The sequence below is a fragment of the Danio aesculapii genome, chromosome 19 (assembly GCF_903798145.1).
Source record: "Danio aesculapii chromosome 19, fDanAes4.1, whole genome shotgun sequence".
NCBI classification, from domain to species: domain Eukaryota; kingdom Metazoa; phylum Chordata; class Actinopteri; order Cypriniformes; family Danionidae; genus Danio; species Danio aesculapii.
The window spans coordinates 18,188,061-18,205,560 of NC_079453.1; the positions used below are offsets into that span (position 1 = coordinate 18,188,061).

Consider the following 17,500-nt stretch of genomic DNA (forward strand, 5'->3'; position numbering starts at 1 on the left):
ATTCACAGTATATCTTCTGTTTAAACATGATTAGAATGCATGACTATTTTGATAAAAGAAATAAACGACACAATGACTGAATGATTTCCTTTATTTGTAAATTTACTTCTTCTTGGACACACCCACAGTGCGACCGCGACGACCAGTTGTTTTGGTGTGCTGACCACGCACACGGAGACTAAAAACAGAGAAACACATAAGTGATTAAGTATTTCAATAAAAACATATCACAGTTGACAATTAAAAACATCATGCTCATTAGGGCTGGGCGATTTGGCCTAAAAATCACAGTACAGTAAATATGCCCACATATTACAAATGAGAGATTTTTGAATGAAGGGTGAATTGCTTGATTTTAAAATAATTGTAGAAAACACTAATATATTTGATTATTTATTGATCATCAATGTTGAACAACTGAAATTGAACATATTGTCGAACAGTCAGTTTTTTCTTACAAAAAAAAGTGACAATAAATAACTTGCACAGAAAATTAATTTTGTTTCCAAAAGTGCTTTTCATATTAAAATTAAAAAATAAACAGTCTCTAAATAAAATAACAGTCCATTTCTTGCATCTTTTGTAAACAAATATTTTTATTTAAATAATCATTTTATTGTAATGGAAAATATGCCGTCTCACGGCATCTCTAGCGCAGCTTACAATCATTTTCAATTTAGTGCAAAGTGCAAAACATGACTTTTGACGCTCATAAACAATCATAAAGTGCTCGTGCTGCAGGAATTTGGAGGTTTGCTGAAGGGGTGTCTTTAATAATCTATGACAGTTTGTGTTCATTGAACAGTAATCCATACGAAACAGTCCCGTAAAAGTCACGTCTCGTCTTCAGTTTTGGGCTCTGGCACGCTTTGCACTCACACTAGAAGCGTACCGCGCCAAAGCCCAAGTGCACCACGCTCTGGCACACCTCTTCCAACCGGGCCAGAGCTGGCCAAGGGAACCATGCCTGAGCACTCACACTTCTCAAACAATCCAGGAAATGGGCCTAGCCACGGTTCGGAAAGCATAGTGCGTGTACGCCCCAAAACTCTTTCCATACATTAAGACCGTTTAACTTTATAATATAAGACCTCATAATATTATTATATAATATTACATCTAGTTAATTCAGCAGGTTGGCACTTATAGAACTGCAGAAATAATGGTGTTGCCTTGATTACTGCAATAAACAAAGCAGCATGAAGCCAAATCTAGTAGGATTTCATAAACTACACAGCATCCTGATATTCGCAGGCAAACTTTAGCATGCAACCATACATTTAATTATCAAAAATGATATAAAGTTTAATACCTGGCAAAATAGCATTTAAGACTTTAATACTTTAAGGGTCTTAAATTTATCTACATTGATTTATCAACTTAATACTTTTTTTTTTTAAAAGACCCCGCGGACACCCAGTGAAAGGTTATGACCTAAACCCACAAGGGGTTGTCAGAGATGCATGCGTATGCAAATGCAAGGCCTGCTCCGGACCATACATGTGCTCTTCATGCAAAAGTATACTGTAAAACAGAGTGGGGTCACGTGACTCCACACACGGTAGGGTAAATAATAGAAGGGAGAAAGGAGAAAAAAAAAAAATTCAACCTAGGAAAATTAGATCGATCATAGGTTCTGAATGTCGATTGATTATTTTTTCTCATTACAAATCAACAGTAATTCCTTTCAAATAGACCCTGATCCACATTTCACTGGACCTGATAGCATCCATGACAAACGGTCAGGTCTAATAAATAAATGGGCATGTTTGGCTTGAAGTACTTAACAGCATCAGAGGTGGAACTTACCCCCAGAAGTGACGGAGACCACGGTGAGCCCTGATCTTCTTCAGCCTCTCCAGATCTTCTCTCAGTTTATTGTCCAGACCATTAGCAAGGACCTAGGTAAAAATAATGACACGTACACAATTTTTGTTAGTTAACCTATATAGAACTTATTTCATAAAAGACAAAAATACATTTAAAGGGTCACGAAACACCAAAACACATTTTGAGCTGTTGACTGTCATATATGTGTCCCACACTGCTATAAACACTATTAGGACACATATTTCACTAAAAAGTAAAAATTGGTTCCAGTTTGAAACGAATTTAAGCCGAGTCACGGCCATGTGATCTTAGTGTGTATTCCAGCGTGCAGACTGGACGTCTGTACCTGGGAGTACCTTATGACGTCTCTAAGTGTGCTGCATTCATTCTTGAGTAAGACTTGGTTCAAACCAATCAGCGCGGTCTATCGTTTATGTGGTGCAACTTCATTAATATGCATGATAGCTTTGAAGACTGTTTTCACCTGTTACAGTGTTCAGACGGCAGAGACGCCACATTGTGTTTCCAAAGCAAGCATGCAGTGTTGCTTTTATAATTTGCTGCAGTGAAGGTTTTGTTTTCATTTTCCCTCTATGAGAGCGCAGCTTGACTCACGTGTGGATTACACGAGACGCGCAACAGAAATACGTGTCTAAGGAACATTTTTTTACCCAGGAGTAGGGCTGGGTATCGCTTTTTAAGCACCGACTGAACTGTCTCGATACTACAGAGTATCGAAAAAATCATTTTCGTTCAGTACCAAATTTCGATACCCAAGGGTATAATCTTGTCAACGTCAGTGAGCACCACTTGGAGAAAACCTGCATCCTTAACGTGCCCTGATCAAATGCTGGTGATTGGCTGCGGCGGGGAGGCTGTCTTGATAAATCAATAGTTTACGGCGGTTACGCAAACTCGCGCAAAGCTTGTCAAAGTGTCAAACAGACATACAAAAATCAGTAAACTTTTAGCACTTCTTGCTTGTTAAAGTTTAAGGCCCCGTTTACACTGCAGATAAATGTGACCCAATTCCGATTTTTTTTGTTCATATGTGAGACAGATTGGATCTGTTCTATGACCGTGTAAACAGAAAAAACGCATGCATTCGGATATTCAGCGATCGGTTTCAGGCCTCCTTCATATGTGGAAATAAATCAGATATAAATCGCATATGTGACAATGTGACTGTCATGTAAACAGGCAGATAGGATTTGATGCGTTCTGTTCTGATCATCATTAAACTTGTGACAATGTGGTGCTTCTTCGCTGTTTAATGATGTAGAAGGAAGAGCGTGTGTGGAGATTGACGCGGTAAACAACAACAACAACAGAGGAAACATGGAGGAAAGTGGTCAGTCGCCACAATTTGCTCCCACCAGACCTGAGATCTCTCTCGTAACCACACATTCCTCTGAATGGTGTAGGACAGCATATAAACCATAAGCACGAGCTGCGATGATGGCCCTTTCCCACCTCCTCCGCCTCAAAATCATTTTAAAGTTGGGTGAACTTCGTGTTGTAACTTTTGCTTTTTGTCACTAATAATACACTTACTGCGGGCTACATGTAGATCAACTTTATTCTCTCCAACAACACCAGTGCGCACACAGGCAAAGGCTACATCAACTACACACATGCATCAGGGCCATACCATTACGTAAACTGTGTGGGGGTAAATCTGGACTGAACCATTTAATGCTTATACTATGCTTCCCATATTCCAACGTGGCTAGTGTGGCACAGATGCTAGAACCCGCGTTTATGTATGTATCGTAAATTGGACGGCAAGTGTAAAGACATGAATTGTATATGGGTCACAATTAAAAGAACGTGTAAACGGACAGACAAAAAAAAATCTGATATAGGTAGTATCATATGTATACGGAATTGGGCATCAAGACTTGACAGTGTAAACGGGGCTTAAGTTTGTGCGGGGTAAATTTATTAATCCTTTTTTGACCTAACGTACGCTGTGTAACGTTATGTACTGTTTCGATGGCTTTAAATACCTGGCTAAGTTGATACTAAAATGCTTTAAGGTTAACAGTAAATGATAAAGTTTACCTCACATTAATGTGAATTATATAATATAATTGTCCTTATCCTTGGCTGCATTAACAGTTTAGCTTTCATGTTTTCTTCACATTAATGTTATAGTCTCTGCTCCTGCTGACCCTGGAATTAGGAGACAATCAAGTTATAATCCATTTACACTGGCAGAAAAAGTACAAATGAACAAAGAAAGGAAAGATGAATGCAACAGGGCCGTTACAAATTTTATTGTTAAAGGTTTGCTGCCTTTTTCTAATGTAGAGAAAGATTAGATTTACTGGATATGCATTTTTCAATGCCTAGAAAGGAACCAAAAACAGTCAAAATAAGTCCATGCGATATAAGTGGTTCAATCATAATTATATGAAGCTGCAAGAATACTTCTGTGTGCGAAGTAAACAAAAATAACTTTATTCAATGATTTATCCATGGGATAATCAGAAAGCTTTTGGATTAAATCCAAAATATCTTCATTTGTAGATAATGACAGAATTTCAATTTGTGGGTGAACTAAACCTTTAAGCAGCAGTAAGCCTCACAAATACTTAAAATTGACCAACTTAAAACTGCTTGAACTTAATAAAACTGTTTGCACTAATTTATTGTTAACTACACTTTTGTTTATATTGTGCTTTTGTTCTTTTGTTTATTGGTCTCAGAAATAAGGCTGCTGTGAAAAGTGTCACAAACATCCGGAAAAAATAATCTTGTTAAAATATATATAATAAAAGTATCGAAAAAAAGTATCGTTCGGAACCGGTATCGAATTCAGGGTATCGGTATCGAAAATTTTGGAACGATACCCAGCCCTACCCGGGAGCTTTTCTCATCTGGAAATGGTGAAATCCGGATTTGCTGCTCGTCTCCTTTTAATAAAGACGCGGCTCCAGTTGGTGTTGATTGTCCTGTCTCTACAGATTTGGTAAGCTATCAGTGGTCTGTTTGTTTATTCAGAGGCAAAGTTAGTTCGTATCGTCAGCAGTACTCTTTCAGTGTTTAAAGACGGACACGAGTCAAATGATTTCGAAGTTAATAAAGTTTACCAAACGTTAAAATCACTACAATATTATATTATGGACTGAAAAATCTGCTGTAAATGCGGCTCTCTGCGTGTGAACATGCAAGCACCACAATCAAACTATTTCCGTCGTGTAGGAATTTCGTCGCATTTTGTGACAGGAATAACACACATAGCTTTCTGACGCTATCTACCGAGTGTATGCAAGTTACTGAGAAATGCAGTTTTTTTTCTCTCATTCGCCGTGTGGTAACAAACATTGCATGAAAAATACATGCTTCGAGCAGTTCCTCGAATCAAATATCCTGTTTGTCACGAGGAGTATGAATGAAATTCCTGAATGAAAGAGCCAGTTAAAGTCCACCATTTAATAATTTGTCAAATAATTTGATTACTTAAGTCCATGTAAACACAGTCACTGTCTTTTGTCTTTCTCCCCTGCGTGTGTGTGTTTGTTTTGCCAAACCGACACTTATTTTTATGCAAATTTTTACAGACCATCCCTCTTTCCCTCCTCCGACACTCCACCCTAAACAGAGCTGGACACGCCCACTTTCCTGACTTTTTCCAAAGTAGAGGTGAGAAAAAAAAACCCTGCTAAAACAGGGATTTCATGGCCCTTTTATGGCCCGTTTCCACTGAGAGGTACGGTACGGTGAGCTTTTATGGCCGTTTCCACTGTCAAAAAGCATACCGAACCATACCATACCACTTTTTCGGCACCCTTTCGTAAGGGTACCAAACACGAAAAAGGGTACCAAAAGGCGGAGCCACACGCGCAGCTGAACACTATTGGTTTACAGAGATACATCATTCGATTACGCAACAAGCCAGAATGAAAACAAAAAAACCGCCATGTTTGAAAAACACAGCGAGAGATTTTAGCGGAATTATAAATACATAACGAGCCGTTATCAATCTGGGCTCAAACAAACCTTGTCGTCATCTTGATGAACAGCAACAAATCCAAGAAGAGCAGATTTACCCTGTGCCCCATAGGTTTTTTTACGAGCCAGTCTGGGGCGCGAGCGGTTTCGCTTTCTTCCTTGCGCGAGCGCGCGTCTAACATTATATCTGAAATAACAAACTTCTTGAGCTGATAATAACCTGTGCTTGATTATTGACGTGCTTTTGAAACCCGATCCTGTCAGACGCGAGAGTGAAGCGCGAAAAAACAAAGGAGAAGCCGAAAAAAAAGGAGCACATTTTTCAGCAAACATGAACAAAGTGCCATGTATAACTAACTTATCTTCACCTTTTGGACTAATATGAACTCAGAATGATGGAATTACTGTCTAACAGAGGCTACATGTGCTGCTGAAGATTACAGACACAGATAAGAGGTTTTCACTGACTGTAGGCTATAATTTGTGTTGTTCTGAACCTAAATACCGGCGAAATGTCTGCTATATGTAGTTCTTCTGTAGTTGGGAACATATCGGAGTCTTTAAGGGGCTGTATGTGTTTATATAATGTTCATTTATTTAGTTATTTAATATATTTACAGACGTTACAGTAGGCTGTTTCGCACTGTTTTTGATCTGCAGTTATAACCAACTCATGTTCATTGAAAAGTTAGTAATTAACATTTCTACACAAGTATTTATGTGTGTAAAGCATCTGTGTTGTGAGAAGTGCTTTTCATATGATATGTAAGTGACCCGTACAGCTTTATTGTAGACATTTCCTGGAGCGAGAATGACGTCGACTGAAACTGTCATACACCACGCCCACCAAAAGGGTACCCTTGTTAGTGGAAACGCAAGCCTGATAAAGGTGACCCGTACCAAACCGAACCGTACTGTACCAGTCTGTGGAAACGAGTCATAACATGCTTTTAAAAACAAATACTAGAAGAATACAAAAGGTGACAAGTGAGTTAAGCAAATGTTTTCTTGCTTCCACAGGTCAGGTTCATTCACTCGTGATGCAATATTTTAAGTTTGTCATAAAGGGTAAAATGTTTAACAGGAAAGTATGTGCCCTATTGCAAACAAGTGCAACAAAGTGGGGGGCTCTAGACAGGCCCCATTTACAAGTTTAACAGTTGTTTAACAACCCTAAAATCCCTATGATTAATCACAAGTTACAAAAGAGAAAAGTTAAGAGTTTAATGCTTTATTTAAATCTACAAATTACTCTGTATCTGTGTTACATTTACTTTTGTGGTGGTTCTGCAGTTTGGATAATTTCATGACAAATTATAAGAGGCCTTGGCATGTGTGTGCAGAGCCCGAAATGAACCTTTTCGCTTGGTAGCACTGGTGCTCCTAACTTCAAAACCTTAAAGCATCAGCCAAAACGTAGGTGCACCCAACAAAAATCATGGAGCACTTGTTACAAGTTTTATATTAACAGATTTATTGCATTTAAAATCATTAATCAAAACAAACAGATATGTGGTCACCTGCACACACTGCTTGACATGGATGAGAGGAACAGAGTTAACAATAATAACTGATGTGCTCTCACGGGTGATGTCTGATATTAACATGCGTCATCTTAATAGCAATAACTGGCATGGTGGTTCTGCAATTTGGATAATTTTATGGCAAATAATAGGACTTTTTATTATTTATTTATTTAAAATCACAAATGTATTCTGATTTGTATTTGTGTGTTCTGCAGCATGGATATTTTTATTTGGCAAATTATAAGGGAATTTTTGTCTCGCAAATGTGTCCGCCCGTCAGTGACAATTTATTTGTGTGGTAGTTCTGCAGCTTAGATATTTTTATTTTACAAATTATGAGAGCAGTTTGTCTCAAAGTATTTTTGTGTGTGCATTTGTCAGTCTATTTTTGTGGTGGTACTGCATTTTCATAATTCTATTTGACAAAGTATAAGAGCAGTTTTTTAAGTCTCAAACTTATGCCACTATTGTAGAACATGTATGCATAATTTAGCATTTTTGTCTTTTGCATTATTGGAATTGTGCCACTTAATTTCTGTTTATCAGTGTTCTGCTTAGTTTCTTATTTAGAGGAATTTTGTTCATTTTAACACAAACATAAAATCAAGACAGTTACTATTTTTTTTATTTGTAGATCTTGACAGTGTTGACCGCTGTGCCATTAATGTTAGACACACTACGCCTGCGTTTGAGCGCCGAAAACGGAGCATTTTGGAAATGATGAAGAGGTCGTTTTTCATTCTAAAACGCTGCTGCTCCATGTCAGTGTGGATAGGGAACACAGAGGCGGGGATGCAGACCTTCGCCTCTCTTATTAGGGTTTTTCCAGTGCTCAAACTCTGGGATAGTGTAGACGGAAGGCATAACCGTAGCAAAACTTATGCGTTTTAAAACAAAAATGTTTAAGTGTAAACAGGGCCTAATTCAAGTTGTGGGTCATGTTATAGGTACTGAACTTCTTTTAAAGCATGTACCACATCCAAGTAATAGTACTAGACAAGCTTGATAAACATTTAAAATGGTACTACAATCATACCTGGCTGTATTTCCCATCTTTAATGTCCTTCTGTCTGTTCAGGAACCAGTCTGGGATTTTGTACTGGCGAGGGTTCTGCATAATTGTCACCACCCTTTCAACCTATTCAATAAAACCATAATTAAACATTTTAGACCATAAAAACCTCTTACAATAATAATTTAATCTTTCACTTATTTTTCCACTTGCATTCATATAAAATCTTTCTGGGTGGAATATAACTTTTTTGGCACTTAATAAAATTGTGCCATCTGACATGAAATCTGTGTTGTGAGAAACGGTTCCATGTCCATTTGATTTTACATAGATACTTTCAAACTTTTACAAACCCACCTCATCCTCAGTGAGTTCTCCAGCCCTCTTATTTAGATCAATATCAGCTTTCCTCAGGACCACATGGGCATATCGCCTTCCAACACCCTGTTAAAGGAAGTGGATCACAATATTAAGAACTTAAGTTACATTAACATACAGAACAAAATTGACCTAGTTAAAATCGTTTACCTTAATAGCAGTGATGGCAAATGCGATTTTACGTCTTCCATCAATGTTCGTGTTGAGGACACGAAGAATGTGCTGGAACTTCTCTGGGATGACGAGGGACTGAAAATAAAAACAAAAAGTTACTATGCATCACACCACATGGTAATTTTATACACACCTTTATCCTCTCCTAATGAATTTTGGATTTCAGTACATAAATGTAACAGCTTTGATGCTTTCTCAACTACATAGTATGTTTTTAATAATTCGGGCCGAAAGTAAAAATCATACATTTGTGTTTAAATACATGTGCTAAATTTCTGCATGAACCTTAAAAACACTTTTGTGCTAGTATGGTATCTTTCTGTAGCGGCGCGGTCAACAGAGTGGATTTCGGTCACTCGTCATAACGTCAACTCCATGCTTTATAGCTAAAATATTAAATCACACGAGTTCATCATGTATAAAGTACATATAATATTGAATCATAACAACCGTACACACATAAATAAGGCAGATGGTGCGAGATTTCCACTAAAACTTTGAGAGTACCATTTAGCACTCACCATCTTGTTCTCTGGTTCCGCGCAAAAAGGAAGTTGTCACGGTCTCGCGATATTTTCGCCACATGACACGCAAACTTTAGGCTGGAATAGGTTCCGCCCTATTTTTTTACAGTCTATAGTTCCGTCACCAAGTACATTTCTGACAGACTGTTATCTAAACTAATATATAACATCAGGTTTAAAACGTGTTATATTACTTATGATATTTTCAATATTTTTTTGTTTTAAATAACATTTCTTGAAATTTTTAAACGTGACACTGCATTTTCGCGGATTTAATAACTACAGGGACTAAGATCCTAAACGGACGTGTAGTTTTGTGTACTACAGACGGCATGGCGGAGGCGCTGATCGCTGGAGCTGTTCATATAAACACATCCGTTGATTCGGTGACCGGTGCGATGGCCTGTATAACGTTACACGATGAGGTAATTATATATATTTTTTTACATGAAACAGCAGCTTTAGTGGTGGTCATATTCCACATTTTTGACGTTACAACAGTAAAGGCTAATAGTCCCAGAGCTGGATTTAATAGAGATGTGAAGTTTGTAATGGCATATCATATAGTTTTAATGTAGTTCGTGCAATGGGGCTATGCAGGTTATTGCTTTAATCAAAATCTGAATATACCACAAATTTCGGCTTTCTATTCAACGCCACCATCAGATCACGTGACCAATGTCTGCGTGGAAAAAACCTCACACATATTAAGCTATGATATTAAGGCACGAAATTCAGAAAACACCGATTCTGTGAAGTCATCATGACACAATATAAAAGTATGATTTATCATTTGATGACGTTATTGACAAAACATACTTTTTCTTTTTTATTACAAACGAACTTTTCAATGCACAATAATGAAAACATGATTATTAAAAAAATAATTAAAAAACAGAGTTACCCGTTTTTGCAAATGAACATACAATGGATTTGTTGATTAATGTTTTTTATTGTTGTGTACTCTGCAAGGCACAATGTACCTGTCATGTAAACATGATTTTGATTACCAGTATGTGCCATGGCACTCAGTGTTACATATAGCAGTTTAACATTACCAACAAAGCTCTCAAACTGATAGAAATGTTGCTTATGCAGCTTTGTTTCTTGCAGGATTTGGAAAAACATTTGATATGTAGATGTAGTATAATGTGCATCTTTGCTTGTCTACTTTTTAGTAGGCTTTGGCACTGGGGGTATTATTCCTGTAGATATGTATGTGTATATGTGTGTATATGTGTATATATATATGTATATATGTATGTATATGTGTATATATATATATATATATATATATATATATATATATATATATATATATATATATATATATATATATATGTATATATATATATATATATATATATATATATGTATATGTATGTGTGTGTATATATATATGTATATATATATATATATATATATATATATATATATATATATATATGTATGTGTGTGTGTATATATATATATATATATATATATATATATATATATATATATATATATATATATATATATATATATATATATATATATATATATATATATATATATATATATATATGTGTGTGTATATATATATATATATATATGTGTGTGTATATATATATATATATGTGTGTGTATATATATATATATATATATATATGTGTGTATATATATATATATATGTGTGTATATATATATATGTGTGTGTATATATATATATATATATATATATATATATATATATATATATATATATATATATATATATATATATATATATATGTGTGTGTATATATATATATATATATATATATATATATATATATATATGTGTGTGTATATATATATATATATATATATATATATATATATATATATATATATATATGTATGTATATGTGTGTGTGTATGTGTATATATATATATATATATATATATATATATATATATATATATATATATATATATATATATATATATATATATATATATATATATACATACACACACACATATACATACATATATATATATATATATATGTATGTATATGTGTGTGTGTATGTATATATATATATATATATATATATATATATATATATATATATATATATATATATATATATATATATATATATATATATATATATACGGTTACGAGACAAGATGGCGGCGCGTTCAGTTCGCGAGGCTCAGCGTCTCTCCAGTTTCTGCAGTTTTGCAGTATTATTCCTGCTCATTTCGGGTCTGTTCGTGCAGAACAGCAGTGCCTATACATTGTACACCCAACAGGACATCTTGGATATTGGTTTGTGCATTCCGGACAGTTTTATTAACAATCTTCAACTCATCCCTGAGATTGCCAGAACACCCGGGCCTGAGAGCCCCACCCGGCCGGGCGGCAGTGCTCGAAGGCGGCGCAGAGAACTTAAAGACGGGGGAAGCGCGGCGGGCTAAGAGCTAAGCTAAAGCTAACACCACACCGGCTCTCTTTACCCAGCATCTTTCTCGCCAATATACGGTCACTGGTGAACAAAATGGATGAGATTCAGAAGATTATGGAACTGTAATGTCATGATTTTCACAGAAACATGGCTAAACAGCGGGATACCAGAAAACGCTGTATCGCTAACTGAGCATCAAACATTCCGAGCAGACAGAACGGCGGATGACTCCAGTAAGACCAAAGGCGGAGGACTATGCAGACTTTGCTTGGTGCACAAACCCTGTCATCGTTGGGAGACATTGCTCTGTTAACCTGGAATTTCTAATGGTTAAATGTAGACCGTTTTATCTGCCACGGGAGTTCACCTCCACCATAATAACTGCTGTTTATATTCCTCCCGACACTGATGCCAAACTTGCTAAGAATGAACTTCATGCAGCCATCAGCAAACAACAGACTGCTCACCCGGAGGCTGCTTTTATTGTTGCGGGGGATTTTAATCACTCAAACTTAAAGACAGTGCTCCACAAATTCCATCAAAACATTTTCTGCCACACAAGGGGAAACAAAACTTTAGACCAAGTTTACACAAACATGGCTGAAGCATACGCTGTGAACCCCCTTCCCCACTTGGGTCAATCAGATCACCTTTCTTTGTTTCTCACCCCCAAGTACTCACCCCTCGTCCAACCGTGTGAAGCCATCAGTGAGGACCATCAAAGTGTGGCCAGCGGGGGTGGACTCCACACTCCAGGACAGGTTTGAACACACAGACTGGAGTATGTTTGCTTACCAGGCCACATGTGGCTCTCACACAGACATTGACAGTTCCCTTCCTCTGTTCTGGAATATATCAACACCACCATAGACAGTGTTACAACTCAGAAACAGATCACCACATACCCAAATCAAAAGCCATGGATGAACAAGGAGGTGCGCCTCCTGCTGAAGGCACGCAACACTGCCTTCAGATCAGGGGATGCACAGGCCTACAGCACTTCCAGGGCTAATCTGAGAAGGGGCATCAAAACGGCCAAGCACTGCTACAAGCTAAAGCTAGGGGAGCACTTTTCCAACTCTGATCCTCGGCGCATGTGGCAGGGCATCCAGGCCATCAGCAACTACAAACCCAGCCAGTCCACACCCACAGCCACAAATGTCTCCTTCCTGAACGAGCTAAATTACTTTTATGCCCGCTTTGAAAGAGACAATACAGAATCCTACACCAGGAACACTACCTCAACCAACCACTCACCTATCACACTCACCTCCTCAGAAGTCTACACCGCACTGAGTCGGATCATTGTGCGTAAGGCTGCTGGACCAGACGGTATCCCTGGGCGCGTCCTCAAAGCATGTGCAGAACAGCTCACTGGGGTATTCACAGACATTTTCAACCTGTCACTTAACCTAGCAACTGTGCCAACATGCTTTAAAACCACCTCTATTGTGCCAGTGCCCAAACACTTCAGCCCAACATGCCTGAATGACTACCGCCCTGTAACACTCACACCCATCATCATGAAGTGCTTCGAGCGGTTGGTCCTGGCACATCTGAAAGACTCTCTGCCATCCACACTTCGACCCACATCAGTTTGCCTACCGTGGCAACAGGAGCACAGAAGATGCCGTCTCCATAGCACTGCACTCTGTCCTCACACACCTGGACAATAAAAACACTTATGCACGAATGCTGTTTGTTGACTTTAGCTCAGCATTCAACACTGTCATACCCTCTAAGTTACTGATTAATCTCAGAGACCTGGATATCGACACGTCTCTCTGCAACTGGGTTATGGACTTTCTGACTGACAGACCTCAGAATGTTAGATCAGGCCACATCTGCTCCACCACCGTCACACTCAACACTGGTGTACCACAGGGCTGCGTGCTGAGCCCCTTCCTCTACTCCCGTTTTACTATCTACTGTAGGCCTGTGAACAGATCCAACACCATCATCAAATTTGCAGATGACACCACAGTGATTGATCTAATCAGCAATAATGATGAGACTGCCTACAGGGAGGAGATACAGCATCTGGCCGATTGGTGCACCGAAAATAATCTGCTCCTTAACACCACCAAGACCAAGACCAAGCACATTGTGGACTTCAGGAAGGGACGAACAGGCTCACATGATCCCATCCACATTAATGGGATGGCCGTTGAGCCTGTCTCATCCTTCAAGTTCCTGGGGACCCACATCTCAAAGGACGTTTTCTGGACCACCAACACCTCCAGCCTGGTCAAGAAGGCTCACCAGCGCCTATTCTTCTTGAGGCAACTAAAGAAAAACCTGCTTTCATCAGCTGTCTTGGTGAACTTCTACCACTGCACAATAGAAAGCATCCTGACCAACTGCGTCACAGTATGGTATGGAAGCTGCTCTGTTGCTGAGCGTAAGGCACTGCAGCGGGTGGTGAAAATTGCCCAACGCATCACAGGGACTACACTGCCAGCCATAGAGGATATCCAAAAGAAACACTGTCTGCGCCGAGCACGCGGTATTCTTAAGGACACCTCTCACCCTGCTCACAGACTGTTTTCTCTCCTGCCTTCCGGCAGGCGCTTCAGGCTCCCCCGGACAAAAACCAGCAGACTGAGGAACAGCTTTTTCCCCAGAGCTGTCTTCCTTTTGAACTCTGCCCCTCACTGACTCTTTTGCCCCCCCAATACACTCCCCCCCACATTCCTCTAACTCAGGGGTCGGCAACCCAAAATATTGAAAGAGCCATATTGGACCAAAAAAACAAAAAACAAGTATGTCTGGAGCCGCAAAAAATTAAAAGCCTTATAATGAAGGCAACACATGCTTTATATATCTATATTAGCCTACTATCAAAATGACTAAGTTGGCTACAAATACATAATGAGCCTTCATGATTAAATGTTTATTTTCCCTGCAGCGCATCCTGTAAAGAATGACGCACCACATGACTACTTCGTTGCCGCCTCAAGTTTAACTTCATTACAATATTAATAAACCATGTTACATTGCTTTGATGAAATTAAAGAAATGCAATAAAGAAATCCGATTTTTGATGTCATTTTTATTTTGAGGATTCGAAAAAGCAACAACAAAATGGAACGTGCATAACGTGGCCCTCATCGGGGCAACAAACAGAGTGCAATAAAACGCAGCCTGCATTTATAAAAATAAAACAGCAGCCTTTTGAAAAGATAAAGTATATAAAATCAAATTAATACAGTTTAAGTTTGATTTCTGTGCAAATGCCAAACAAGTCAGTGCAAGGGTAAAACGCAGCAGCATCCTCTTCTCTTTTGATACACAACCAACGCAGCTATCCTCGGACCTGAGCATAAAACACAATATCCCTAAGTGTCACTCCAAATATATACTAACAAAAATCAGAAATCACTTTATAAAAACACCCACTTTGTTACTAAATATCTTAACCGTTTAATGTGACTTTTGTTTTCGGACATCACTGGTCAGCTTCTCAACATCGGGCCTGTAAGATGTAACTTTAATCTTGACGCAGGACTGCAAGCTCTCATCTGTGAGGCGGGTGCGATATTTTGATTTGATGTAGTTCATGTTTGAGAATATCTGCTCGCACAGGTATGTTGATCCAAAGATGGATAATACTCCAAATGCATATGTCTTCATGTTCCTATAACTGTCAGGAAGAGCATTCCACGTGTCATAGACAAGTTTCTCGGGTGTTGAGAGGCTTTCAATTTCGCTCCATTTGTGGCTTTGGGCAAGCTGGGCTTTCTGGCGAGTGACGTCTTCAAGCTCGGCTGTCAGACGTTTGAATTTGGACACCCATAAATCTTTGTCGGCTATATCAGCCATTTCCATTTCAAGGTCAGCTTGATTTACTCCTGGAAATGTGCTTAACAAGGACGGGTCACTCTCCAGCGGTGTGAAAGGGAAAGACAGTGTCATTTTTTCCTTTCGGAAGTCGCAAAATCTGCTCCCAAATGCAGTTTGCATATCAACGATCGCACCTTGTAAATAATCACCGTTGAGAGTGTGATTGTGATGGGCTTCTTTGAATTCTCTCAGGGAGGGGAAGTGGGAGAGCGTGCCTCGCTGTACATCTCTGGCAAAGACAGTCAGCTTGAGCTCGAATGACAAAACAGTCTCCAGCATTTGCAGTGCAGTGTTTCCCCGCCCCTGGAGACTTTCATTCAGCTTGTTTAGGTGGCTTGTCATATCCACCAAAAAATGCAGTTTTTCGAGCCACTCTGTGTCTTCCAGTTGCGGGTAGTTCAGGTTTTCACGTGTTCTAAACAAGCGACAAAGCGACGCAAAACCTCACCCCTGGACAGCCATCGGACTTTATGTAGCAGGAGATCGGAATATTGGCTGTCAACTTCATCAAGCAATGCACGGAACTGACGGTGGTTCAATGCTTTTGCAATTATCTTGTTCACCATCTCGATGACAAGGTTCATCACCGCCATACACTCTGATGGGAATGTTTGTGCACACAGTGCCTCTTGGTGCAAGATGCAGTGGAATGCAAGCAGATTTCGATCCAATGCTTTCTGTAGCAAAGTCACAAACCCCCTTTTTGATCCTCTCATGCTGGGTGCCCCATCTGTAGCCACTGAAATCAGGTGGTTGGTGTTCATTCCATTGTCATTTAAACACTTCAGCACAGCCTCACATATGTCCTCCCCCCGTGTTTGGCCTTTTAGTGGTATTAACTGGATCATTTCTTCTTGCGGCCCATCGGAGTTCACATACCTGCATAAAAGCGGAGTCCGTTCAATATCGATCACATCACACGACTCATCACAAGCAATTGAGTATGCTGGTGCTGAATTAATGTCCTTGATTTGCTGATCGGTGATGTTGCCTGCCATTTTAATGGCCCTTTCCTTCACTGTCTTAGCGGAGAGAGGCATGTCTTTGATTTTCTGTATTATCTCGGTTTTGTTTTTGAAGTCTGCAAATAGGTGTTCTGATATGTTGATGAACGACTCCTTCATGTAGTCACCATCTGTGAACGGTTTTCCACGCTTTATTATCTCCCGGGTTGCAACAAAACTTGCAGCAGTAGTGGAGTTTGGAGATGCAATCCACTTCTTAAATCTATTTTTGCGCTCCTCTAATTTCTCCAGAAGTAATGCAATCGCACTTTTTCTCTCACTCCCAACTGGATACTTGGCTGCAAATGTAGCATGCCTTCCCTGGAAATGTCTTTCCACATTACTCTTTTTGTTATTTGACAACTTCTCGTTACAGAGCAAACATTCAGGCAATCCTTCCGCATTGGCAATGAATGCAAATGACTCGGTCCAAGAAACGTTGAATCCTCTGTTCTCTTTTTTCCTTTGGGATCCATGACCCATCACTCAGCCGCCGGTTTGTTTACAATAGCCACCTGCCTGGCATCCCGCCCTGCTGATAGAAACGTGTGTCGCAGGCTATGACGCAAATCTTCATTGACAAAAATGTTGAAATGTAATATTTATTCTACACATTTTACAGCATTGGAAAACGTTAAGAATGTTTGTGTCATGTTTGTCCTCCTAAAGAAACTATATTAAAACAAAAAATATATTTCCCTCCCCCATCTTTTTCTATTTTCAAACATTCTTGAAAAAGCTCCAGGGAGCCACTAGGCAGGGCTAAAGAGCCGCATGCGGCTCTAGAGCTGCGGGTTGCCGACCCCCGCTCTAACTT

At 38.9% G+C, this 17,500-nt stretch overlaps 2 protein-coding genes across 3 annotated transcripts in view; one reads left to right on the top strand and one right to left on the bottom strand.

Annotated features, from left to right (window-relative positions):
• Positions 1 to 73: 73 nt before the first annotated feature.
• On the bottom strand, positions 74 to 9,507 carry rps18 (ribosomal protein S18). The gene is made up of 6 exons (XM_056480348.1): positions 9,399 to 9,507; positions 8,854 to 8,952; positions 8,683 to 8,769; positions 8,350 to 8,451; positions 1,810 to 1,901; positions 74 to 178 (listed from the first exon to the last, which is right to left on the bottom strand). The coding sequence occupies exons 1-6, from the start codon at positions 9,399 to 9,401 to the stop codon at positions 103 to 105; spliced, it is 459 nt and encodes a 152-aa protein (XP_056336323.1). The 5' UTR covers positions 9,402 to 9,507; the 3' UTR covers positions 74 to 102.
• A 4-nt stretch (positions 9,508 to 9,511) lies between these two features.
• Positions 9,512 to 17,500, top strand: part of vps52 (VPS52 subunit of GARP complex) — a 34,836-nt gene continuing 26,847 nt past the window's right edge. For both annotated transcript variants that reach the window (XM_056480346.1, XM_056480347.1), the window contains exon 1: positions 9,512 to 9,826. In XM_056480346.1, coding sequence (XP_056336321.1) covers positions 9,734 to 9,826 — 93 coding nt within the window. In that variant the 5' untranslated portion in view covers positions 9,512 to 9,733. The remainder of the gene's footprint in view (positions 9,827 to 17,500) is intronic.